General features: G+C 43.9%; 3 protein-coding genes across 3 annotated transcripts; 1 reads left to right on the top strand and 2 right to left on the bottom strand.

The window, feature by feature from the left end:
- Positions 1–559: 559 nt before the first annotated feature.
- Positions 560–12,283, bottom strand: abhd6a (abhydrolase domain containing 6, acylglycerol lipase a). The gene is made up of 9 exons (XM_061218961.1): positions 12,145–12,283; positions 9,505–9,636; positions 6,562–6,718; positions 5,915–6,028; positions 3,559–3,691; positions 2,261–2,418; positions 1,913–1,967; positions 1,020–1,120; positions 560–838 (listed from the first exon to the last, which is right to left on the bottom strand). The coding sequence occupies exons 2-9, from the start codon at positions 9,621–9,623 to the stop codon at positions 656–658; spliced, it is 1,020 nt and encodes a 339-aa protein (XP_061074945.1). The 5' UTR covers positions 9,624–9,636; positions 12,145–12,283; the 3' UTR covers positions 560–655.
- A 5,400-nt stretch (positions 12,284–17,683) lies between these two features.
- LOC133109581 (deoxyribonuclease gamma-like) lies at positions 17,684–22,455 on the top strand. The gene is made up of 8 exons (XM_061218963.1): positions 17,684–17,891; positions 19,048–19,136; positions 19,449–19,541; positions 20,290–20,402; positions 20,546–20,661; positions 21,114–21,271; positions 21,484–21,580; positions 21,732–22,455. Exons 1-8 carry the CDS (start codon positions 17,760–17,762, stop codon positions 21,807–21,809), a joined length of 876 nt encoding a protein of 291 aa, XP_061074947.1. The 5' UTR covers positions 17,684–17,759; the 3' UTR covers positions 21,810–22,455.
- LOC133109584 (protein SPMIP1) lies at positions 19,795–23,630 on the bottom strand. Its single transcript, XM_061218967.1, has 3 exons — positions 22,879–23,630; positions 22,451–22,610; positions 19,795–19,959 (listed from the first exon to the last, which is right to left on the bottom strand). Exons 1-2 carry the CDS (start codon positions 23,303–23,305, stop codon positions 22,492–22,494), a joined length of 546 nt encoding a protein of 181 aa, XP_061074951.1. The 5' UTR covers positions 23,306–23,630; the 3' UTR covers positions 19,795–19,959; positions 22,451–22,491.
- Positions 23,631–24,818: the final 1,188 nt, after the last annotated feature.

The following is a 24,818-nucleotide window of genomic DNA, read 5'->3' as shown; positions in this document are numbered from 1 at the left end:
CATTTACTGAAGTGTAAAATTCACATGATCCTTTCTGAGTGATCATTCAAACCTTGGTTTGTGGGTACCACCTCCTCATGTCTCAGAAACCTGCTTCAGGTGAATATGCACCAGGTAAAAAGATTTGCACTTTGCTGGTAGCGGATGGAAATGAGTGGTTCAGCGATCTGTTCAAGTCTTTTTCAGGAGTCACTCATTCTGGTGTTCCGCTCCGTTACCGTGGTACCGCACCTGTGCTGCTAGCAGCTATCCAGAAATCTATAGAATCACCTGCACACTCAACACAACTACCTGGACATGACTAGCTTGAGTGTTTCTATTGTTCAAAATAAATTAAAACACACCGATAAAAATGCACAATTAAGTCCACTGCGAGAGCAAATACATGCAGAAGGAAACACTAAAACTGCCACATATATAAATAATATTCTTAATTATTTAATTCTGATTCATTTTCATTGTAAAGTGCCTGAAATGCCATAAGATGGTGTGCATAGCCCCCTGCACAACAGCAGTACGGAGAAGGGAGAGAACAGACGGAACGGGGGGGGGGGGGGGGGGGGGGGGGGGGTGATTCCCTGAGAGACGACTGGGTCAGAAACCTACACGTTCTAAAATTGTATGTACATTATTATAATTATAAAAAGGTATTTTCTCAGGACATCTTCTTGCTGCTGCCGTTCCCCACGTTTTGCTGGGCGATGAGAAAGTCCATGATGAGTGTGGCGGTCTTGCGAGGCCGTTCCACGGGCACAGAGTGACCGCAGTTGTCCAGAAGGTGCACCTGACACGCAGGCAGGGCATCTTCTAAGACCGAGGCTCCGGAAACATCCACCACCTGGAGCGCAAGAGTTAACCACAACTTCAGAGTGAGGAAGTCTGATCGCCGTGTCATGAGCTGCTTTAATTAAATTGAACAATTACGTGCTGCTTAACGAGGAAAGCCAGCAGACCCTCCAAGACCAGGGCTGAGGGTCCTGTTTTAGAGCGCTGGCTTTTTAATGTTTTCTTTTACTTACCTGGTCCTGTTTTCCCCAAATGACTTGCACAGGGGCTGTGATCAGGTGCATATTGTCATGCAGGGAATATCTCGAGTTCTCCCCCACTATCTCCATGAATGCTGCAGTGGGAAATAAAGACAGAGTAGAAATGAAGAAAATGCACACGAGAGAGAAACTGTTCAGACGTTTGAAAGAGGATTTGAGAGCAGGAACATGGGGGAGTTTGGGAGAAAGTGACAAGGAGGGAGAGAGAGAATGGAGGCTGGTTTTACCTACTTTTAACTGAGCAACAATTCTAATTCAGACTTATTTTTTAGACTTCTACTGCTGTAGCCTATCCACTTAGAGTTATGACGCATTGAGTGTTCAGAGAAGCACTTCTGCATACCACTGCAAGGGTTGTAATGTGTGGTTATTTGCGTTACTGTCACCTTCCTGTCAGCTTTGACCAGTATGGCCCTTCTCCTCTGACTTCTCTAACAAGCCATTTCTGTCTGCAGAACTGCTGCTCACTGGGTTTTTTTAAGTTTTTTTCACCATGCTTTGCAAACTCTAGAGACTAGTCTGCGTGAAAATTCCAGGAGATCAGCAGTTTATGAGATACTCAAACCACCCTTTCTGCCACCAACAATCATTCCACGATCAAAGTCACTGAGGTCACATTTTTTCCCCATTCTGATGGTTGATGTGAACATTAACTGAAGCTCCTGACCCGTATCTACATGATTGTATGCATTGCACTGCTGCCGCACAATTGGTTGGTTAGATAATCGCATTAATAAGTAGGTGTAATAAAGTAAAAATGTTCCTAATAAAGTGCTCTGTGAGTGTATGTAAAAATACTATAATTCAACCACTGAAGCAACAGTTAAGTTTGCATGTGTTGAGTTGTGTTTGTTTGTGTGACTGACCTTCTCGATAGAAATCATTGTGAGGTATTCGAACATCCACGAGTCCTTGAAGGATCTAACAAAAAGTAAAGAAAAGCAATTTTGGTACCAATAATCTTTAAGATAGTTAAATGCTTGGCAAAATGAGTTCGCTTCAGTTAGCTCAATACCTATTTCACAAATGCCATTACGTACAGACAGGAGACATGACTATTGGTGAAGGAAAAATTTGCTAATTCCAAATGTTGCCTTTTGCTTAGTTTGGTAGTAATACTGTACGTATCAAATATTGCTGGTTAATTAGAAATAAATACTCTGTCATACACGGCGGAAGCAGAAATGGGTTGTTTGTGAGCGGGGGTTTGTTACCTGCTGGGGGATCTTGTAGCGGATATGCGAGACCAGCTTTATCATCTGGTCCATCTCCTCTGACGTGGACGGTATGAGCGGAATGTTCTGGATGTTCTGGGCCTTCTCCAAGGCCCGCAGGTGCTTCACAAACCTGCTTTCATGCGGCTGCTTCAGGCCTACGCACGGGGCAGCGAGAGAGAGCAGGGGGGAGTCATTCGCTGTCCCGCGAGATGTTTAATTCTGACACAACATGACATAAATAACAGAATATGAATCCTGAATACTTGTTTATAGTAAATGGAGGAAGCACAATGCGTGATGGGGCAACTCCTATATTGTCACCAGCATACTGCATACTGTATACTGTATGCATACTGTAAGTACACTCTGCACAAGTCTACGGCACAGACTGGACTACTAACACCACTTTGAGCCACAACAACAAGATCAGAAGAAGAAGAAGAAGAAGAAGAAGAAGAAGAAGAGGAAGTTATTCCTGATGGAATGTTATTGCATTTACATTTTTGGCACTTGACATAGGCTTATCCAGAGTGACTCACAAAGTGACAAACAAAACATACAAAACTTACTGAACATAGCCGTTTAGGCAAAGAGCAAAGAGTCAAAACCAGGGTATCAGTGTCACAGCCAATAGTGATGTAGCAGTCATGACATAAAACTTCAAGATAGTAACCAACAAAGATAGTGAGTGCCATATTGGGTGGAGGAAAACGTTTGAGGATATAATGCTTCATGTAGCGCAGTGTTATAGGTACGAGCAGCCAGCCCACAATAAATGCACTAAGCGTGTTTAACTAAGGTGCAGTACAGTTTTAAATAATGTAAATGTTTGGTTCGTACCTGGAGCTACACAGCCCTGACTGTAGCGGGGGGGGGGTGCTGGGGTGCCGTGACAGAGACTATCAAAAGCAGGGGCCCTTTTGGGAAAGGGAATGGTTAAGGCCTGACAGATCACGCAGAGTGGACTGGTGCGGCAGCAGAGAGACTTTAACACAGGCCCACGCGCTCACACACCCGTTCAGGCGAGACCCGGCTCAGGCGGTAAGAGCAGTCGTCTGGCAGTCGGAGGGTTGCCGGTTCGATCCCCCGCCCGGGCTGTGTCGAAGTGTCCCTGAGCAAGGCACCTAACCCCAAAATGCTCCCGACGAGCTGGTTGGTGCCTTGCATGGTAGCCAATCGCTGTCGGTGTGTGAGTGTGTGTATGAATGGGTGAATGAGGAGCATCAATTGTACAGCGCTTTGGATAAAGGCGCTATATAAATGCCAACCCGCCATTACCATTGACCCGCACTGACCTGCAGGGCAGATGAGCGTCAGTCCGGAGACGTCAGAGGGGTAGCGCGCGGCGTACACTCCAGCCACGTTCCCTCCCATGGACGTGCCCACCAGGTGGAAGGGCTTCTTATTCAGCCGGATACTCTCCACAAACTGGAGAGAGAGAGGGGGAGGAAGGGACAGCTGTCACACCGGCGTTTATATTTAAGGGATTTACAAAATATATATATATTTTTAAAAGCCTATTTTACATTACAGGGCCGACATTGGCTCAGGAGGTAAGAGCAGTCCTTTGGCAGTCGGAGGGTTTGCCACCCTGGGTGTCGATCCCACCCTGGGTGTGTCAAAGTGTTCCTGAGGAAGACACCTAACTCCCAAATGCTCCTGATGAGCTGTTTGGCGCCTTGCATGGCAGCCAATCGCCGTTAGTGGGTATGAATGGGTGAATGAGAAGCATCAATTGTAGGGCGCAATATAAATGTAAACCATTTACCATTTTACATGCAACCAATTGAAATAGCTGGATATACACTGAAGCATTGCTCAAGGGGGTACGACTGGCAGTGCCTCAGCTGGGAATCAAACACACAACCTCTCAAGCCCATCAATCCCTCCAATGTTGGAAGGTTTTGTAGGGGAAAATTCACAGAACCAGATCTCCCTCCTAAAAGCATGATAAACAATCACAAGTCAAAATCAGACTCAACCTTGAACTGTGTAGACAGTCAAGAGCACGGGGTGTCTGATATGACTATACAGCTGGTTTCTCCAAAACTCTTAATGATTCGTGCCAGAAGTGTATCTATATGTAAGTGGCTTATAATCAATATATCACATGTACGCTGCTTGTATGAAGTGGAAAGTACCAAAAATGATTATTATGCTGCGAAAAGTACCAAAAATGATCTATAGGTCGTAGAAAGTTCCGGAAAGCACCATATAGTGAATAGCACCGTGTTTTACATGATTCCTATGTTAATGATTCCATTTTGTTAAAAAAACAGCTTACAAAACAGGATGTATGTAATAAGATCCTTTATTTTTTAGGAAATCAATAGGGCGCCACCATGGTTTCAGAACTGAGAAGGTAGCGCTGCCAAGTCAGCTGATGTTTTAGGAGGAGTTAAGATAAGAACAGTGTGGGTGATTGGCCACAATGATGTTTTAACTGTGTATAAAATGGGTGTAAAAATGACAGTCCAGGTCCATGTTTATGAAAAAACTCATCCGGCTTTATGCACTTGTGCTAAATAAAGTCTGATTTTCCTGAAGAGCTTGCTGCCGTGGTGTCTTTTCCCTTGTGAAGATGTTTTTCGACAAATTGGAGATTTGGACTCTGTCGTTTCCTAGACACGTTTCCTAGCAGCTCAGTTTCTGAGCTGCTTTTGGTCAGTTTACTTGTACCACCCTTTATCTGAAACATGCCTCGAACTGAACAATGTGCCACTACATTCAGAATGGATGTGGAATGTAGATTATTATAATAATAATAATCATCATCATCATAATAATACACAGGAAATATGTGCACAAAGCTTCACACTGCTATGCGATCACCCTGGCTGAACTGCACGGATTGCATTTTGAACATGCAGCACCTTCAGTAGACTGCGTTACTGTCTACATCAGCACAGATGCCTTGCAGGATAAAGAGCTTCAGAGTACAGTGCCAGCACAAGAAACATTACTGGTGCCTCTCAAAGTGTGAGGACTGTGCCAACTCTCACTGTTACGAGGGGGAACCCAATTTCTCAGGCAAGGCCGTTTTTTTTTTTTTTTTAAACAACGGCTGGTAAAACCCCAGAGGGAATAATGTAAACACATCAAACTGGGCGTGATTGCAGAGGATTGTAGTACTACAAGCCCTAGCAATATCTCACAAGTCACATGGCGCTGCAATAAATCATATACTTGAAGAGTAGAACTCCACCCTGTAGGATACCAGACTCACACTATCACTTAATTAGATTATGGTGCAGAATAGGCTGCTCTCCAGGCAGCCTGCTGGCAGATGGCAGAGTGTTGGACCCCCCACGGACTAGCAGGCAGCAGGGCGTGGATGTTTGTTAATTCAGATAAATATGTCAGACGTCAAAATTAAATATCTAACGTAGAATACACACTTCCTGCCTTCGGGACCCAGAAGAGGTACTTAGAGTGATCCAGTCAGACACTCCCCAAACCCAAAGAGGCCGTTTGGAGTCACAAATGACAGAAAATCCAGTTGTCGTGAGCTCGACTGGTCAGTTTCAGTAACATGTAAACAGAGCTATCCTCTCTCATACCAGTTACCTCGCACCTGTGATCACAGACGATCGTAAAACACTGAAAGAATTTGCCAGAAATTCAACACCCCGAAGTTACTGAGCAACCCACCTGGTGTATCCTGAGGACCTGTCCGTCGATGGAGTAGTCCTGGGCGCTGGTGCGCGAGGTGCCCTCGTGACCCGGCATGTCCACACACACCAGATGGACGTGTTTCGGCAGGAACTGTGAATACAGCCCAAAGACACGCAGGTTAGGATGTACCACGGATATAAAATGAGCTCATTAGCTCAACTCTGCCGCATTTACATTGATGTGGAAACTGAAAATGTTGATTCATGTGTACTGTCCCTGATAAATAAAGTTATTTAAAAAAGCTACAATCAGAGCGTTGAGCGGAGATTTTTCTTTTAAATTCCGCCGGCTCTAAAGATTGCTCTACTGAGCCGGGCCAGCTTTTGCCCTTCAGGTCCTGTTGTAAGCTGCACATTAGCCTGGTTTCACACACGATTAGACTGACCGGCTTAATACCATAATGCACTTTCATAGTAATCACAGCCGACTTAAGTTTTCCATTTCCTATTTTGCTTCAAGGGTTCTATTTTCCTGTGGTCGCGCTTGTGTGAAGTTCACAAATGCAACGACGATGTGCTGTAGCCGAACATGCTGCTACAGCTATGACCATGTACCGTAGCCGAACAGGCTTGTGAACAAGGCAGCGTTAGCGCTGGTCCGTCCGTCAGCCCACGCGCTCTCACCTTGGCCACAGACAGCCACATGTCCTTGTGCGTGGAGAAGCCGTGCAGCATCAGAACGGACGGTTTGGTCCCCATCTTCCCTCTGGTGGAGTAGCAGAAGCGGTACGACTCACACTCGGCAAAGCGAGCCTGCAGGCCCAGCGCCCTCCTCCAGTACCTGCCATTTGCACCAGGAAGTCACATTTCACAGTTTACATTTCTTTCTTTCATTTATGTCAGTTGTCATGCGTAATCTCCGGGCAGGTTACAACATGCGTCAACGGAAAAATTATAATGCATCAACACATATAGTGAGCAATTAGACTTATTTTTTAGACTGATCAAATTTTTTCAGAAAACCACAGGTGCAAAAAAAATTTTTTTTAAAGTGAAATTGGCAATACTATTTTATTTGAATTGTGACCTCTCTCATTCACAATGCATTTTTGGCCACAGAACTGCTGCTCACTGGATGTTTTTTTGTTTTTCGCACCATTCTCTTCAAACTCACGAAAATGCTGTGGGTGAAAATCCCAGGAGATCAGCAGTTTCTGAGATACTCAAACCAACCTGTCTGGCACCAACAAAAATGCCAGTCACTTAGAGAACATTTATTCCCCATTCTGACATCCATCCATCCATCCATTATCTGAACCCGCTTATCCTGAACAGGGTCACAGGGGAGCTGGAGCCTATCCCAGCATACATTGGGCGAAAGGCAGGAATATACCCTGGACAGGTCGCCAGTCTATCTCAGGGCACACACACCATTCACTCACACACTCATACCTACGGGCAATTTAGACTCTCCAATCAGCCTAACGTGCATGTCTTTGGACTGTGGGAGGAAACCGGAGTACCCGGAGGAAACCCACGCAGACACGGGGAGAACATGCAAACTCCGCACAGAGAGGCCCCGGCCGACGGGGATTCGAACCCAGGACCTCCTTGCTGTGAGGCCCATTCTGACATTTGGTCTGAAAAACTCTCGGCTACGTCACCATGCTTTTATGCATTTAGTTGCTGTTACATGACCGGCGGATTGAATATTTGCATTGACGAGCAGCTGTACAGGTCTACCTAATAAAGGTCACAATAAAGTCTAAATTACAGCTGTACCAGAGCGCAGAATTCCAGGTCATCCAAGCTATCAAGAGCTCAAAAACTGTGCTGCAGTGTATCGAATGTGTCACGTTTCAGGTCTGTCTCGCCATGTTTTATGTTGATTTATGTTTATTTATGTTGTCTTAGTCACGTTGTGTCTTATCATGTATTATGTTGTCTAGGTTCGTCATGTTGTTTAGTTATGTTTCGTTACGATTTATTTTCTTGTCATGTTTAGTTATGTCTCGTTACGATTTATTTTCTTGTCATGTCTAGTTATGTTTTCGTACGATTTTATTACCTGGTTATGTTGAGTGATTATCGTCTTAGTTTCGCTTTGTGTTATGTTTTGATGCATGTTTATTGTTACGTTAACTGGTCGTTGTTATGCATACACTTTTACATGTTTTTCCGCAAACCTTGCGTTCCGCCTTTTCTCTCTCTCTCTCTCTCTCTCGTTCTGTCATTCACTCCCCTAAGTGTTTCCATTTGTCTATTTACTAAAACTACTAACGCTAGATCAGGATTGGGTAGAGACTAACAAACTAATCATGTGTTCATGTTACCTTACGTTTCTCGTGCATGTCATTTACTAATTTACTAATGCTAAGGCAGGATAGGTTTATTACTAACGATTACTAATCTCCTTGTTAAACTTGTCATCCATCGCACCTGTTTTCCATTTCCTTGCTACGCTCTAACTAATTGTCTACACCTGTCTACACCTGCATTTATAGCCCAGTCGCGCAACTGTTCACTGCGAAATTGACTGCCTCTGTTTTCCACGCAACTCTTGAGCATCTTCTGTTTTGATTACACGTTACGATCCAAGCCTGTTTACCGACCATAGTTTATTGATTTCTGTTTTGTGACCATCGTTTGTTTTTTGACTACGTCCTCGCCTACCGTTTTTGTACTTTTGCCCCGCTGATTGTTTCATGGTTTTGACTCCCGCTTCGCCCACGACTACGCCTCTGCCTGCCGTCCGCCTGTTCATCTGCCCCGCTGACAGCTCTCCTGCTACCAGACCTCCCTGCACGTTTACCGACTACGAGATTGCCTCTTCCCTCGGCACCGTGCTTTTTGTTTGTTTTATATTTGTTTGGCTGGATCTTCGTGTATGGACTTTGCTTGTGTTGACTACGCTCCTGGGACTCGTCCCGAATAAAGCCCTAACGGGACTTTATTTTACTATTGTTTCTGAGTCGTGCATTTTGGGTCCAACCCCCACGCACCCGTCTCAGAATGTTTTTTTTTAAATCTCAAGCGCTGCACATGGGGATGCCAAAGAAAAAGTACTTTGAACTTGAGATAAGCTCTGAGTACTAATCTCGAGTTGAAGATATGACTCTGACTTCTGAGTCTTGCGGCTCAGAAATCAGCAACATAACACCCCCTCCCCCACTGCCCGGGAGACAGGGACACGTGGACACTGCTGGCCACTGCGCGATTAGACGGGCGAAGACCACGGGGCAGGCAGCACACGTCTAATGCATACATCTGTACTGCACATGTCTGTACTGCACTGCCACACACACACCACGGCCCTTCCCCAGCGTGACAGACAGCGTCACAGGGGACACACACAAACATACGTACGTACATATATACATACGTACATACGTACATACATACCTACATATGTACGTACGTACGTACATACATACACACATGCATATCTACATACATACACATGTACGTACATACCCTCATTTTAGACACTACAGATGTATGCAGTGGTCTGGCTACCGAAAGAGAACGTTACGCCGAAACACAGCTGTCACAAAACCAATCGGGGCATTTGCTGGACAGCCAAGTTTCTCAAAGAACACGGACGAGCACCAGGCTCATTCACCTTACCAGTAATACACCCTGATCAGAGCAGCAGGCCACAGCAGGAAGGAGGCCACGAAGGCCAGGATAGGAATGACCAAAGTGCCTCCGGCAATGAAGAACAGGTTCCCCAACTCCAGGTCCATCGCTGCGGCTCGCCTGAGGGCACAAGCACAATGAAGAGATCGGGACGTTTGCCAACATCTGGAATATAAGGACTCATTACGCAGAGAAGTGGCCATTCAATCCACGTAGGAAATATGAATGTATGATGACACCTAGGCTTATCATTTACCTAAAATCTATAAAGTTTCCATCGTTGCACACGCTCAGGGCCTCGACAACATGACCTACTCAAGGTATCCCACACACTGCTTTTTGTTTTTTTTTATGGTTTAATGGTGTGTCCCAAATCCAATATGACTGTACAATTCCACACAGTGAAGTCAGTGTACAGAGTAGACACTATTTCTATTTTTTTTACAAAAGCCTTTACTCAAAATCCTGCCTGTGTTTGTAGTCCCTAAATTCAGGTTTCAAATTTACAATTGATGGACCGACACTCCAAAACATTGTATCGCTGTGCATTGGTTAAAAATGGTTCTAATTGCCACAGCCAATGGCTTGGGGGAGTCAGCGCATTTGCAGAGAAGGGGGTGGGATGAGCAGTGTTGTGGTTTTAGGATGTTTGTTGATGAAATTCCTCTCTTGGCCATTAGAAGTTCAAAATGACCTATTGTACCTTTAAGTCTGCTTTTCTGTATTTAATGTATTTAAAATGATACATTTATGTAACAAGACTTTTATACAGTATGAAAACATACGGTCATAAGTTGTTTTATTTCACATTAATTAAAATGTACTATAAATGTAGGCGACCATTCCACCTTTGAAGGTCTTGGCCTATTCTACTGTGGTAGATTAATACAGTTCGATTTGGTCTGTTTCTATTGTCCTGGGAGATAAATATGTTTGGTGAATTTGTGCAATATCAAAATAAAGCGTTAAGTAGCAAGACAAACAAAGCTTTATATAGCCGCCACATCCAGGAATAACACAAGCATTACGCTCCCATGGCAACTTCTGAGAAATCGGCGAGACCAAACTGCCACAAAATCACGCCACCCGAAACGTAAATAAACCGTCACAACAGGTGCACCGGGCACCACGCTGTGGCAAATGGATGAGTCCCAGGGTCTGGATTCGAATCCGCATAATACCAATGCCGACTTTGGCCCGTTGTCTTGCAAGGGGCGACGCGCAATTGGCGATTGCTTATCCCAGGGTATGATCGGGGTCAGGTTCAGTCAGGCCGTGTTCATTAGGGGGGCCCCGTCGTGCGATTGTACGTCCCAGCTCAGCCGGACATGAGTGAGTTCCTCGAGTCCACTTCGTGCGAGTTTGGTGGTGATGCGTATCGCCATGTGTTTTGGAGGAAAGCCGTGGGATGCCCTCCATGTGTATCACGTGTAGGCCGACTGGGTTTCGCCCACGAACCGGCTATCAATTGGACTTCAGAATTTGATAGGGTCCGCGGTAGGCGCCAAATGAATATATATCAGAAAAACAGATGCTCAATTTGGAAAGCAGTCGGGGTACCCAAAGTTTCAAGAAATACACCTAAAATTAGGGTGATTAAATTTAGATTCCCAGCTGTCCACTCTACAACATACTCGACACAGAAATGACATTAATTAGCGCACGTGTGTTCATTCTTTGACGACCTACGCAGCTTTAATTTGTGATAACGGGCTGTGCAAAACCTTGACAAGTCAACCAGATCACTGTAGTCTACTACGCGGGAAGCAAGTTATAACGAATCGAAGCTCAAAGCCATTGTCATGTTGTCTGACCGGAGATATTGTTTATGTGGTGTTCTAATGTTGGGATCACTATTTGGCTAACGCGATAGTCACATTTGTAGTTTATATAATTTACTGCACTAATTCGTGGATGAATGTGCATTTAATTTGTCTTTTTTACGTTAATGTTGAAAACACTGCTTTATCTAAAAAAAGCACGTTGCCTACACATTTAGGATATAGCTTAACCTAGCTTCATCTCGACCTTTGCCTCCAGAAATGAGAATATTTCATATACATTTTGTATTTCTCCTTATTCTCAGATTTCTCGTTTCAGTAACGGTAGTGTGGAAACTAAAGCCTCAGTATCCGCAGCACATTATGCAATAGATGGGAGCATAACAGTAGGCTACTTGCCATATTCAACGCGCCGACGTTACAGTAGGGCAACTACCGTCACTGTAAGCCCAAAAGCAATGTTGACATAACCTATTTCTTCATCTGGCGTTTGCAATAGCCTCAAAATAACGGTTGGATCGTTTCACATTTTAAGAAATAGTTGCAAGAAATCAGCGTCGCAGAATAAACAAACTACTATACACAATTATATAAAGAAGCTATATAATCCGTGTTTATGCAACGATAGAAAACGTTACTAGCATTAGGGAACTTTGTTCAAATCGTTCATAATGTTACCATGCTGACGAACGACGCCTTAACTTTAAATGCTCGTTTTTCTCTCTCGATGAACGATTAATAGCAGAATGACTGTACCTAATGTAACAGCATCTAAATGTGTTTTCGTATGGTGGCTAACTGTATGCGTTTACAAGAATATCGGTGGTATTTGGCTACTGTACATTACCTTTGGATCCTAAGCACCTTCAGGTTAGAGTCCCACGAAGACGACTACCTATAAAATGTTCGTATTTTCAGTGACATACTTCGGTCTTCACTCGATTCCGGTTAGTGGCTTCTGTGACTGAAGTGTGCGAGTGAGCCACTGAGCGTGACAGCGCATTAAAAGGGATGTTTAGGGGATGTGCGTCCCACATTAAATGTCTGCCGACAACAATCGAGCCATTATTTTAAGCCAGACAATCTTAATGGATATAAATAAATAAATAACATAAAAATGTTAAATGGTGGCAGCGAAAAGTGAAAACATGTTTTTAGAGATTTGAGCAAATGTATTAAAAAAAAACTGAAATCTGTAATTTATATTAGTATTCTGACCCTTAATGCAGTAAATGGTAAATGGTTGGCATTTATATAGCGCCTTTATCCAAAGCGCTATACATTACATTACATTACATTACATTATTGGCATTTGGCAGACGCTCTTATCTAAAGCGACGTACAACAAAGTGCATACCCATAACCAGGGATAAGTTCGCTGAAAGACCCTAGAGGGAAGTACAATTTCAACTGCTACCTGTACAACAAAGATAAGGACTAGGGCCAATTTTTTTTTTTTTTTTTTGAACAAAGAAACAAACAACAGAGCAAAAGTATACAATTGATGCTTCTCATTCACCCATTCATACACACACTCACACACCGACGGCGATTAGCTGCCATGCAAGGCGCCAACCAGCTCGTCAGGAGCATTTGGGGGGTTAGGTGTCTTGCTCAGGGACACGTCGACACAGCCCGGGCGGGGGATCGAACCGGCAAGCCTTCGACGACCAGGCGACTGCTCTTACTGCCTGAGCCATGTCGCCCCGTTTATACAGTACTTTGTATAAACCCCTGACAGCAATTACAGTTTGAGTCGTCTTGGGTAAGTCTCTACAAGCTTTGCACACCTAGATTTGGGTAGTTTATCCCATTCTTCCTGGCAGATCCTCTCAAGCTCTATCAGATTGGAAGGGAAGCGTCTGTGAACTGCCATCATCAGGTCTCTCCACAGATGTTCTATGGGGTTTAAGTCTGGGCTTTGGCTGGGCCACTCAAGGACAGTCAGAGGCTTGTCTTGAAGCCACTCCAGCGTTGTCTTGTCTGTATGCTTCAGGTCATTGTCGTGCTGAAAGGTGAACCATCACCCAGTCTGAGGTTGCATGCACTCTGGAGCTGGTTTTTTTCAAGGACCTCTCTGTATTTGGCTGCATTCCTCCTTCCCTCAGTTCTCACCAGTCTCTCGGTCCTTGCTGCTGAGAAACACCCCCATAGCATGATGCTGCCACCACCATGCTTCACTGTAGGGATGGTATTAGCCAGGTGATGAGCGGTGCCTGGTGTTCGCCAGGCATGGTGCTCGGAGTTCTGTTTTTGTCTCATCAGACCAGATAATATTTTTCCTCATGCTCTCAAGAGTGATTTAATTGCTTTAAAAGCTGCCATGTGCCTTTTACTCAAGGGTGGCTTCTGTCTGGCTGCTCTGCCATGAAGGCCTGATTGATGGAGTGCTGCTGAGATGGCCGTCCTTCCGACTTGCTGTTAGCAAGACATTTTTTAGGCCTTTTTCAGCTTTATTGGACAGTATATAGTATAGAGAGACAGGAAGAATGGGAGCGAGAGAGAGGGGAAGACATGCGACAAATGTCGGACGGCCAGATTCGAACTGCCGACGTCGCGGCTCGCAATGAGCATGCGGTCAGTGCTCTACAGGCTGCGCCACCGAGACACCCGATGTGTGTCTTTTTTAAACTATGTCTCAGAAATTCAATTTGCTACAGGTAGAATTGCCACATTTTCTAGACACGTCTCAGTGATAATTAAAGCAAACGCATCCCGTTTAACCTGGCCACAATCTGGAGTGCCACAGCAACTGGGTCTGAAGAAGAGATTTCATTTTTTGATTTTTAATAAAAACATATTTTCACTGTGCAAAAAGGGAATGGGTCTGAAACCTGTCTGAAGTCACTATGTAGACACTGCTCTCATAGTCTAATCATGCACATACCGTCTCATCAAAAATACTGATAAACTATCGTTGAATCACAGTGGCAGTTATTTTGTAGTCCCTGCAACCCTGTTCAGGAGAAGCGGGTTAGGATAATGAATTAATTAATTAATTATTTTGTAGTACGGCGATGAACAAAATAATTAAAAAATAATAATTTATCGTTTGTCAACTGATTTTGAAATAACTTGCATTTTGATAATTATAATTTCATTTCTATTTTTTATTACTTGGTCTATCCAATCATTGGAAACATAAGGAGATGTTGCTCTAAGAATTTATCGTTCTTTCCTTGTTGAACAATGAGCAATGTTTTTCCTACGAAACTGTCCTTTGTATTAAAATCTGCCGCCTGACAGCCCCCACATGTTTTTATCTTTTTATTAATCTGACAGTCCTGGTGGAAATGGCTGAAAATAGCAACTGAATAATGAATCAATCAATGACCATCCCGAGGGGATAAGTTCAGATTCACTTGAAATATAGAAGCAGCAGCCGTCTCATTGGCTCAGGTGGTAAGAGTAGCCGTCGCATTGGCTCAGGAGGTAAGAGCAGCCGTCTCATTGGCTCAGGAGGTCTGGCAGTCAAAGGGTTACAATCTCACAGCTGACCCCAACCTGACAAGCTGGTTGTTGCTGTGTGTCTGTGTGTGTGAGAGAGAGAAGCATCAATTGTACAGTGCTTTGGATAAAGGTTCTATATGAATGCCAACCATGTACTATTTCAGTAAAAGGCACATGCTCCTGACTATCTATCTGACTGCTGTGCAACATTCGGATTGATTTGAAAATGGATTCACCGTGTGTTGCTGCCTGTCACATCTATACCCATTCACTTGTATTTACCGTTAATATGATTTGAATGAAAGCAAGGAGGCTCTGTTCAGATTTTTAATAATAATAATACAGTGGGCTCAATAATTATTGGCACCCCTCACCAGCAATGCACAAACAAGGCTTAAACTTTATTAATGTTTCAATGGAAACAACCAAAATCATAATAATCATTTAATAAAAAACAAAATCAAGGTTTCAGAATTATTGGCACCCTTCACCTAGTACCTAGCACCTCTGGCAAGGATAACAGCATGGAGTCTCTTCCTGTAATTTTTGACAAGATTAAGGAACACATTTGGAGGGATTTTGGACCATTCCTCTTTGCATATCCTTTCAAGATCCTTCACATTCTTGGGTTTGTGCTTATCAATTGACCTCTTCAGCTCAATTGGATTGAGGTCTGGTGACTGAGATGGCCATTGCAGAAAGTTGATTTTGTTGTCACGGAACCATTTCTGTGTGGATCTCGAGGTGTGTTTTGGGTCATTGTCTTGTTGGAAAGTCCACCTACGACCAAGTCCCAGACTTCCGGCAGAGGGAACCAGATTTTCACCCAAAATTGCCTGATACTTGCTGGAATTCATTATGCCATCAATCCTAACCAGTGCCCCTGGACCTCTGGAATTAAAACAGCCCCAAAACATGACTGACCCACCACCATATTTCACTGTGGGTATGAGGTGCTTCTCCTTGTATGCATCTCTGTTCCTACACCAAACATACCGATGCTGTATCTGACCAAAACATCTCATCTGACCAGAGAACCTTGTTCCAGTCATAATGTAAATGACGTTTGGCAAACTCCAAGCGCTTTCTTCTGTGTCTTGTGGTCAGAAAAGGCTTTCTTCTGGCAACCCTTCCAATGAGGCTGTGGTTATGGAGGTGGTGTCTGATGGTGCTTTTTGAAACCTGGTGACCCCAAGATGCCACCAAGGCCTGCAATTCTTTCACTGTGATCCTTGGGGATTTTGTTGCTTCGTTCACCATTCTCCTCAGTATCCTGGGGGGCAAGATGCAGTTGCGTCCTCTACCCATGAGATTTTCAACAGTTCCATATCTTTTGAACTTTTTTATACTTTTATTATACTTTTTTCTGACAGTGCTCAGTGGTATATTCAATCGTTTGTGAATTTTCTTGTAGCCATTACCACGTTCATGAAGGTCTATGACCATCTGCCTCTCTTGAACTGCCAATTCTTTTGTTTTCTTCATGGTGTTGGATGACAAAGGGATATTGCATGTGTGTTACCTCATTTTTATACCGGAGTGAAACAGGAAGTGATGTAATCACTCAATACAGTTCCTTAACACATAGATAAACTTAAATAAGTGGAATTTAATACCTGGTTTAATTTTGGTCGGTGTTATTTACAATAATCTTTAAGGGTGCCAATAATTGTGAAACATTGATTTGGAGGAAATTGATTTTTTAATTAAATCAGGAAATGATTTTTGTTGGTTCCATTGAAACATTAATATAGCACAGTATTTATCACATGTTGGTATTTCGAGTTTGTTGCAGGGGCGACATGGCTCAGGCAGTAAGAGCAGTCGTTAGGCAGTCGAAGGCTTGCCGCTTCGATCCTCCGCCCGGGCTGTGTCGAAGTGTCCCTGAGCCACCAAGACACCTAACCCCCAAATGCTCCTGACAAGCTGGTTGGCGCCTTGCATGGCAGCCAATCGCCGTTGGTGTGTGAGTGTGTGTATGAATGGGTGAATGAGAAGCAATGTACTGCGCTTTGGATAAAGGCGCTATATAAATGCCAACCATTTACCATTTATATTGTTTAGAATTTTTTTGAGTATTGTTTGTTCATTTTCTGTCAGGGGTGCCAATAATTTTTGAGCCCACTGTATAAGAATACTCATCATCATCATCATTATGGGACTGTTAACTGTGTCTGGATCTCATAATTTACTAAATGATTTTGCATTATAAACCACACAATGTTTCAGTGCTATTGCTTTCTTGCAAAGTACTCTGTCACAATTTTTGGCTGTCCATGTGTCCATTTATGTTCTCTGAAGAAATACTGTGTTGGTGAGCTGTCACTGATACACTGTCACACCACGTCCGTTTCTTGTTGATTACATGCACCAAGCCTTACCGCAATTGCAAAGCCACAACCAGCCAATAATAACGCTTTATGCAAATGCTGCATAAAAAACCAACACTCGTGCAAACATGTTTGCAGTTGCATTGAAGAGCCTTTGCTTCACTGATGGACATGGTTTGCAGTTACAGACAGTGTTTCTCTGTTTGTATACCCCAGGAACATGTGTGAATGTGTTTCTGCCGAAGCCACAGAAACAGAGTGAAGACTTATTTTCCCTCCACACTAGTAAATATCTACAACATGCTGCGACATACACATTTGGCATTAAACAGCTTGGCACACGTTTTATTTGCAGGGGAATATCATGAATGTGCAGGCTTTTTCAGCATTTGTGTACGTGCGGTCAATGAATAAGACACGGAATCACGTTCCACCTGGGCCTCACCTATATACAGTAAGCCAATAAAACAACTTAAAATACAAAACATGAAAGCTTCCTGTGTCCGTCTCAGTTGAATTGTGTGTTCCTGTGCCCCTCTTTCTAATCATCCCAACCAGGAAGCATCGGTTCAGATATCAAGTTTCTGTGAAACTCATCATAGTAACGGAAGTGCTCTCAGATAGTGAAACATACAGAGGTGACCTCAGTCACGGCAAGCTGTTCTCGTCCACTGCTCCAGGAATGGCCACCTCCGCACTGCTGCTGGTGCTGTGCTTCCATGGGGCATTATCACTGAAAATATGCTCGTTCAACATACAGACCTTCGGCGCGAACAAGATTGCAAAGCCAGAGGTCCTGGATGTGATACTCAGGGTAAGTGAAACAGTGAAACTACTCAAGCCATCTTGGCCAGAGGTGTACCTATATTAACACTTATGCCAAATGATTTGCCATTGATTGTTTTTGAGAGATTGAGCCAATATGTGCAGGTTGCCCGTGTGTTTATGATAAGAGTGTTGGGATGTGATGTGTCTGTGGTATGTCTCTTGTGCTCCATACATGACATGAACCTGTTTCTCACAACAAATCTTTCATCCTTGACGTTCATGATTGAGCAACTTCCTTTGAAAAAACACATTTCTGTGTGCATGTCATGAGGCCCTTTGCAACTGCTACAGCACCAGATTGTCAAAGATCTAATATATATATTTACACAAGAGATAAAGATGTTTTTTCTTTGATAAAAGTTGAACGTGTCGTTTTTTTCTACTTGGGGTTTTCTTGTGATACAATTTTCTAAAAAGTAAATTTGTAAAATGCATTTACAGATAATTCTTCAGTAGGTCATCCGTTTATGTTTCTGATTCACATATCTAGATACTATACTGAACTTAGTAAGCAACCAAAACATATGGTATATAAATCCATAATGTATTTAGTACTTGGGAACTAGTGAATTTCTCATAGAATTCAGGAACTAGACCAGGTGTTGGTGGTGGAAAACGGGGAGAACACACAAGCTGTTCTTGGTTTCCACAAGCTTTATCAAGACTTCCTTAAAATGGTGGAGAAGTGAAAATTATGAAATTAAGGTGTGTTTCTACTTGCGCAGAATAGCATCTGTCCACCCAGATAGTTCTGCAGAAATGTGTTGCGTTTTCTAAATGTTTGTTTAGGTTCAGCCTGGAAAAGCAGACCGTATGGGTCCTTCATCCAATAGAAGTGCCAAAAATTCATATTAAAAAAATTGAACTGTAATCTTTTATTCCAAATATAATCCCTGGTTAAGCACAATGTTACTGTTTAATTTTCTTCATAACTACATTTTCTGGCGCACAGGATGAAGGACCTGTATGGTCCATTTTACTAGGGATAAACAGATACTGATACCGAGTAGAAACATATCTTAATTACATTTTCAGGTGAACTGCCCCTTTAAGAAGCTCATGGAGTGACCTTTTTTAAGTCACCACTGAAAATAAATGTCTGAAAATTGCTCTCACAATGCATTATACTTCTCTCTTGGTAGTGCATTGCACGCTGTGACATCACACTGGTGATGGAAATTAAAGATTCCAAAGAACGTGCCTTCCCAAAGCTGGTGACACACCTGAACAGGTAACAAAATGATAAAGAAGCAAAGAGGTTTGTGAAACTGGCAGGCGATTGCCAGGATAAACAAACTAGATTTTTCTTAATCACCTCTAAATATTTATTCTTTATAATATTTGTCTATTTTGCCCTCTCCCTATTAGCTTATTATTATTACTTAATGGCGTGGTTGATTGGTCTGGGTTGACTCTTTTAGAACCTGAATCTGGCCCTGGACCATCACACAATACCCAATACTTGGTGCGTCACAAACACTGCATCAACACAGAACATTCGCTTAAAGGGTGTCTATGATGTCACAGAATATGTCTTCTGCAGGATGTCCAGTCGCAAGACCGAGGAGTACAGCTATGTCATCAGTGAGAGGCTGGGGAAAAATTCATATAAAGAGCAATATGGCTTTATCTACAGGTACAGTTTGCTTTGCTTTGATGAATGACTTGGAACTGCTGTGTTGTACAGAGGCATGTAGAGGTAAACGAGCAGGTAAACATAATGCCCAATAGTCCCCTCCTCATGCCTCTACTTCTCAGTGTGTATCAAAGGAAATAACATAAAGATAACATGATAAGATTAAACAAATCAATCAGCCGAAATGTATGCGTTTAGAATTGAGGTGCTCAAGAAAGATCTATACAAAGGAACCGAGACAAAGGTCACTGAAGACGGCTGATAGTTTTATCTTCACGGTGGAGATTGTTTTAGTCTAGCAAATGGCTGCGGTATAAAGCAAACAGAGAAGAGAATGTCTGTGTTCCCCTTCGGTCAATACGGCATGCGCTCCGCTGTCACGCCATAGCTCACTCACCACAGCCATGCGAACGTTGTCCTGAAAACACAAAAGGGGTGACCGTGTTTAAAGGGATTGCCAAATCACTCATTTTAAAGTATCTTATACTACGCTTGAAAACAAACCCAAGATAATCAGTAACAATCACAAGAGAACCAGAATTTGACACATATTGGTTGAAGGTAATAATGGGAAGATTTCCTCAGTTATAGTAGGCAACGGCTTTGGTTATCAGGAATTATGAATCATCCTGACAGAAAAATGACAGTGTGACAGCGTGAGCCACGAGATCTGTGAATGATTGAACGGGCATCGGCGTGTGAGAGTTGTTGTGTTGAAAGCGCTAACATTCCTCCCCATGGGTCTCAGGCACAGACTGGTGTCTGTGAAGGCCACGTATCAGTACCCAGACATGCAAAGCGGAGATGAAGACGTGTTCTCCCGTGAGCCTTTCGTGGTTTGGTTTCAGTCTCACCAAGCAGGTATGCACAATATACCACACCAAGTCCACTAATCACTACTCATTTTAAATGGGGAATTTCACCCAAAATGCAGTCTGAAGAAGTCTCTCTCTCTCTCCCCCTCCCTCTGTCTCTCCCTCTCTCTTTCCCTCCCCCTAATCTAGCCATTAAGGACTTTGTAATAATTCCCATACACACCACCCCAGACACAGCAGTGCGGGAGATTGACGAGCTCTACGATGTTTACCAGGACGTTAAACAGCAATGGACCACTGCAGCGGTGAGCTTTGAAATCACAACAAGTTCTCCAGGAACCGTTTTTTAAATTAATGGCAGTTAATGAACCGAAGTACCATTTATCAGCAGAAAGAATCCATACAAAACTTTTTCAGGTTTCTAATCAGGAACACCAATCCTAGAACAGCAGTCCTAATCTGAGATGCATTAAGAATACCAATCCTAGAACAGCAGTATATTACGTTACATTTCTGACATTTGGCAGACGCTCTTACCCAGAGCGATGTACAGTTGATTAGACTAAGCAGGAGACAATCCTCCCCCTGGAGCAATGCAGGGTTAAGGGCCTTGCTCAAGGGCCCAACGGCTGTGCGGATCTTATTGTGGCCACACCGGGATTAGAACCACCGACCTTGCGGGTCCCACAGTCATGTACCTTAACCAGGCCGCCATTATTACTTCATGCCCACGCTTTCTCCCATTCCTGTCCCGTAGAGCTTCGTCATTATGGGCGACTTCAACGCAGCGTGCGGTTACGTCCCGAAGAAGAGCTGGGGCGACATCCGCCTGAGGTCAGACAGCAGCTTCCGGTGGCTGATCGGCGACCGCATAGACACCACGGTCAAGCAGACGACCGACTGCGCCTACGACAGGTGACGGGGCCGACATCTCGCCTTCTCCACTCACCGAGTGGCGTGAATAACGGTGCCGGGTCAAAGTGATCAGAGGAAAAGTGTGTGACTTTACTGTGGTGGTGGTGGGGGGGGGGGGAATGTACAGTACGTAGTTCTGTGTGTTAAGGTGTGATGTCAGCCGAGGGACATTTGTGGTTTAGTGGAACCATTGATTGATTGATTATCAACAGGATTGTTCTGCGTGGCGAGAGTTTGATCCAGGCAGTCTCCCCAGGGTCAGTGGAGGTGTTCGACTTCAAAGCAGCATATGGACTCACAGAGACCCAGGTCAAGGTTTTTTCCACTTTTATATGTACAAACACACACACACAAATATGGGGGTTTTTTTGTTTTTTTTTTATATATATATAAATACGCTCACAAATACTGTCCACAGTATTGGCATCTGAAGTTCATGTCTGCTTTATCTCTGTTTCAGGCCCTGGCGGTGAGCGATCATTTCCCAGTGGCCTTCTCTGTCCCCCCGCAGCGGGGAAAAAGCGGGAGGAGATATTGAGGAATACCTGCGGTTGCCCAGGCAACACCCGTCTGCCTGGAAGCCGCATGGCCATAGCGCGCGCTTCAAGCGGGTCTTTTCCACTGAGCGGCCAACATTAACGTCAGGATTTTGCTTAAGCAGCTTTGAGTAATCGCTCGGAATTTGATCTTATTAGGTGGGCGCAAGATCGCCGCTCAGCCATTTAAAGCGTGCTGTGATATGAGACGTGTGCTCACAGTTTGAGGTGTGAATCTACAGCGCTGAAAAACGGCAGCGCGCCCCAGGGCAGCGCAGACGGAGGTGGTTGGGATGACTGACTCTCCCTGCTCGTTAATTATGAACTGCGGATTCAAGGTGTGGATTTCACCGTTGCTACGAGACCAGTGTCCTTTCTTTGCAGCTAGTTTTTTTTTTTTTTTTTTTTTTTACCACATTCTTTCTTCTTTACCACCATGAAAGTAATTCTACCGAAAGCAAATTACATTGATAGCATCGAGTAAAAACTGTAATTACGATGTTTATATTTTAAAGGTTATTGGGTAGCTAACAGTTTTTTTCTATTTACGTTGCTGCTAACCATTTACAAATTTGAGAGGCTGCATGCAACTCCCTCGACATCAGGATACTTTCAGAGTTGAATGGATAAATAAACAGCTTACATGAAGTGGTTTCTTGTATATAATGTTGAGAAATCTGCTTGCTACCCCAGGTGATCAGTTGGAGATGGAATATGAAAGATTCCATTCCTGGCGTAAAATGTTCCGCGTACAATTCCCGAGCGTCCGTTCGCAGGGGACCTGTAGTCTCGGTCGTAGTCACCTGCGGGGGGAGGAGCAACGCACTTAACCTGATTTGCTTCATATCCACTTGTAGAAACGGCTAATATGTATAAATCAAATCAAATCAAAGTTTATTTGTCACATACTTCCCACTAGCTCGAAGATGTACGTAGTAAATATATACACATATTCACACATAAATTATACACATTGATACAAGATATACACAGATGAATTGGACAGAGAGCTAAATCTATAAATAAATATAATCATAATATATTAAAAAAATATAAAAAATAAAACCTCACCCAGTCTCCAGCCGTACTCCCAGGAGGACAGCAGAGGGAAGTCGAACTTCTCCTCCGGGCCTTTCTGCGCGCGCGTCCGCAGGTACATGTGACGGCCCTTCCCCTCCTTGGAGAAGCCCCGGTACAGCGCGTCCTTGGTGTGGGGCGAGACGGGTCTCATCAGGGGCGCTGCTTTGACGGTCTGCTCCGCCGGTTCCTCCACCACCACCTCCTTCTTCTTCTTCTCCGGGGGCTTCACCACCGGGGGCAGGACGGTCTTCGGGGTGGGAGGCTTAGGCGCCTCCGGTACTTTTTTTGGACTTCTGACGGGGAAGCTGATGGGGTAATCGTCGCCGTATTTAGTTTTCCACGCCATGCGGGTGTAGGCTTCCTTCTCGATCATCTCCCGGTAGCAGTTCTGGTTCTGGGTGGTCAGCAGGTTCCTCATTTTCCCAGCCGCTGTTAATTAACGCCAATGAGCCAGAATGTGTTTTTGGAGTACAGCCAGCTAAGACACACGTTTTGCACACTCACCAATCCCTAAACCGAACTCTGCCTCTGCGTGTAGGAGAGCGATAGAGAAAGACAGAAAAGTGGTGATCGGCACCCACCTAAGAACAGGTTCCTGTTTGTTTTCTCTCCATGGTTACCAGTGAAAGAGTATAGCATGCAGGAGCCCCCTGTCAGTGTTGGGCAAAATCTTCTGCTGAGCAGCAGCGCCCTCTTCAGCTCGATGGCGGAACAGCAGAGGCAAAACCTGGGGAAATGCTGCCGCAAACCTCCGATCAGGCCTGCCGAAATCTTTTGAGAAAAACGCTTAAAATGGTCCCAAATCCTGATTTGAAGGAACAATAGGTAATTTCTGACTTCTAACGGTCAAGAGAGGAATTGCAGCAACAAACACCCTAAAACCACAACACTGTTCATCCCTCCCCCTTCTCTGTGAACACGCTGAAGTTGAAACGCCATTGGCTGTGGCAATTAGAACCCATTTTCAGCCAATTAATATTAAAAACAATAGCCACTCACATCGGTCCTACTTATGACATCCTTGTAATGGTGCTGAGAATTTGAAAGAAGAATATATTAACTTTACTGATTGTTTTAACTCATTTTAAGTCCGTAGGTGTAGACTTGTTGGCCACTTTATTTCAACTAGGCCTATGCTTTTTAAATATTGTTGGAAAAGTTCTGCATTAGCAGAATAAATTGCACAAATCCCATCTCACTCAGAGCAAGTCTGCAGTTAAAATGAAATCACATTGTCGTCCAGTGAAATACATAATTTCCAAGTCTGTCCAAAAAACTTTTCTTAAGGTTGATGTCTTTATTAAAAATTAATTAAATTAATTTTCTTTACAGCAACTGATGCCAAAAAGTGTCAGAGAAGGAATGAATCTCAATAGACACCAGTGTAATTCAATTAAGTGGATTCTAAAGCAGCAAATCTTCTTAACGGTCATTGGTTTTATGAATCTTCCCAAACCTTAGAGTGTTGTTCTCACACTGATCGTTAATGTTGCTAAAGCAGGCTGCCCGAAAAGAAAGATACCATAACCAAAGAAATTCATATGGCATAAAGTTCATTCATTCATTCATTCATTATCCTAACCCGCTTATCCTGAACAGGGTCGCAATGTATGCCTATCCCAGCATACATTGGGCAAAAGGCAGGAATACACCCTGGACAGGTCGCCAGTCCATCGCAGGGCACACACACCATTCACTCACACACTCATACCCACGGGCAATTTAGACTCTCCAATCAGCCTAACCTGCATGTCTTTGGACTGTGGGAGGAAACCGGAGTACCCGGAGGAAACCCACGCAGACACGGGGAGAACATGCAAACTCTGCACAGAGAGGCCCCGGCCGACGGGGATTCGAACCCAGGACCTCCTTGCTGCGAGGCAGCAGTGTTACCCACTGCACCATCTGTGCCGCACACCCATAAAGTTTAC

Source organism: Conger conger, chromosome 14 (assembly GCF_963514075.1).
Source record: "Conger conger chromosome 14, fConCon1.1, whole genome shotgun sequence".
Lineage (NCBI taxonomy): Eukaryota > Metazoa > Chordata > Actinopteri > Anguilliformes > Congridae > Conger > Conger conger.
This window is presented reverse-complemented; position numbering and strand designations above follow the sequence as displayed.

Coding starts and splice junctions, on each gene's coding strand:
- LOC133109581 (XM_061218963.1), top strand. CDS start 17,760: ATGGCCACCTCCGCACTGCTGCTGGTGCTGTGCTTCCATGGGGCATTA. Junction 19,137..19,448: donor CTGGTGACACACCTGAACAG/GTAACAAAATGA, acceptor TGTCTTCTGCAG/GATGTCCAGTCGCAAGACCG. Junction 21,272..21,483: donor ACCGACTGCGCCTACGACAG/GTGACGGGGCCG, acceptor GATTATCAACAG/GATTGTTCTGCGTGGCGAGA.
- abhd6a (XM_061218961.1), bottom strand. CDS start 9,623: ATGGACCTGGAGTTGGGGAACCTGTTCTTCATTGCCGGAGGCACTTTG. Junction 6,029..6,561: donor TGTGGCTGTCTGTGGCCAAG/GTGAGAGCGCGT, acceptor CTGTATTCACAG/TTCCTGCCGAAACACGTCCA. Junction 1,121..1,912: donor CAATGATTTCTATCGAGAAG/GTCAGTCACACA, acceptor TTCCCACTGCAG/CATTCATGGAGATAGTGGGG.
- LOC133109584 (XM_061218967.1), bottom strand. CDS start 23,305: ATGAGGAACCTGCTGACCACCCAGAACCAGAACTGCTACCGGGAGATG. Junction 22,611..22,878: donor GGAGTACGGCTGGAGACTGG/GTGAGGTTTTAT, acceptor CTCCCCCCGCAG/GTGACTACGACCGAGACTAC.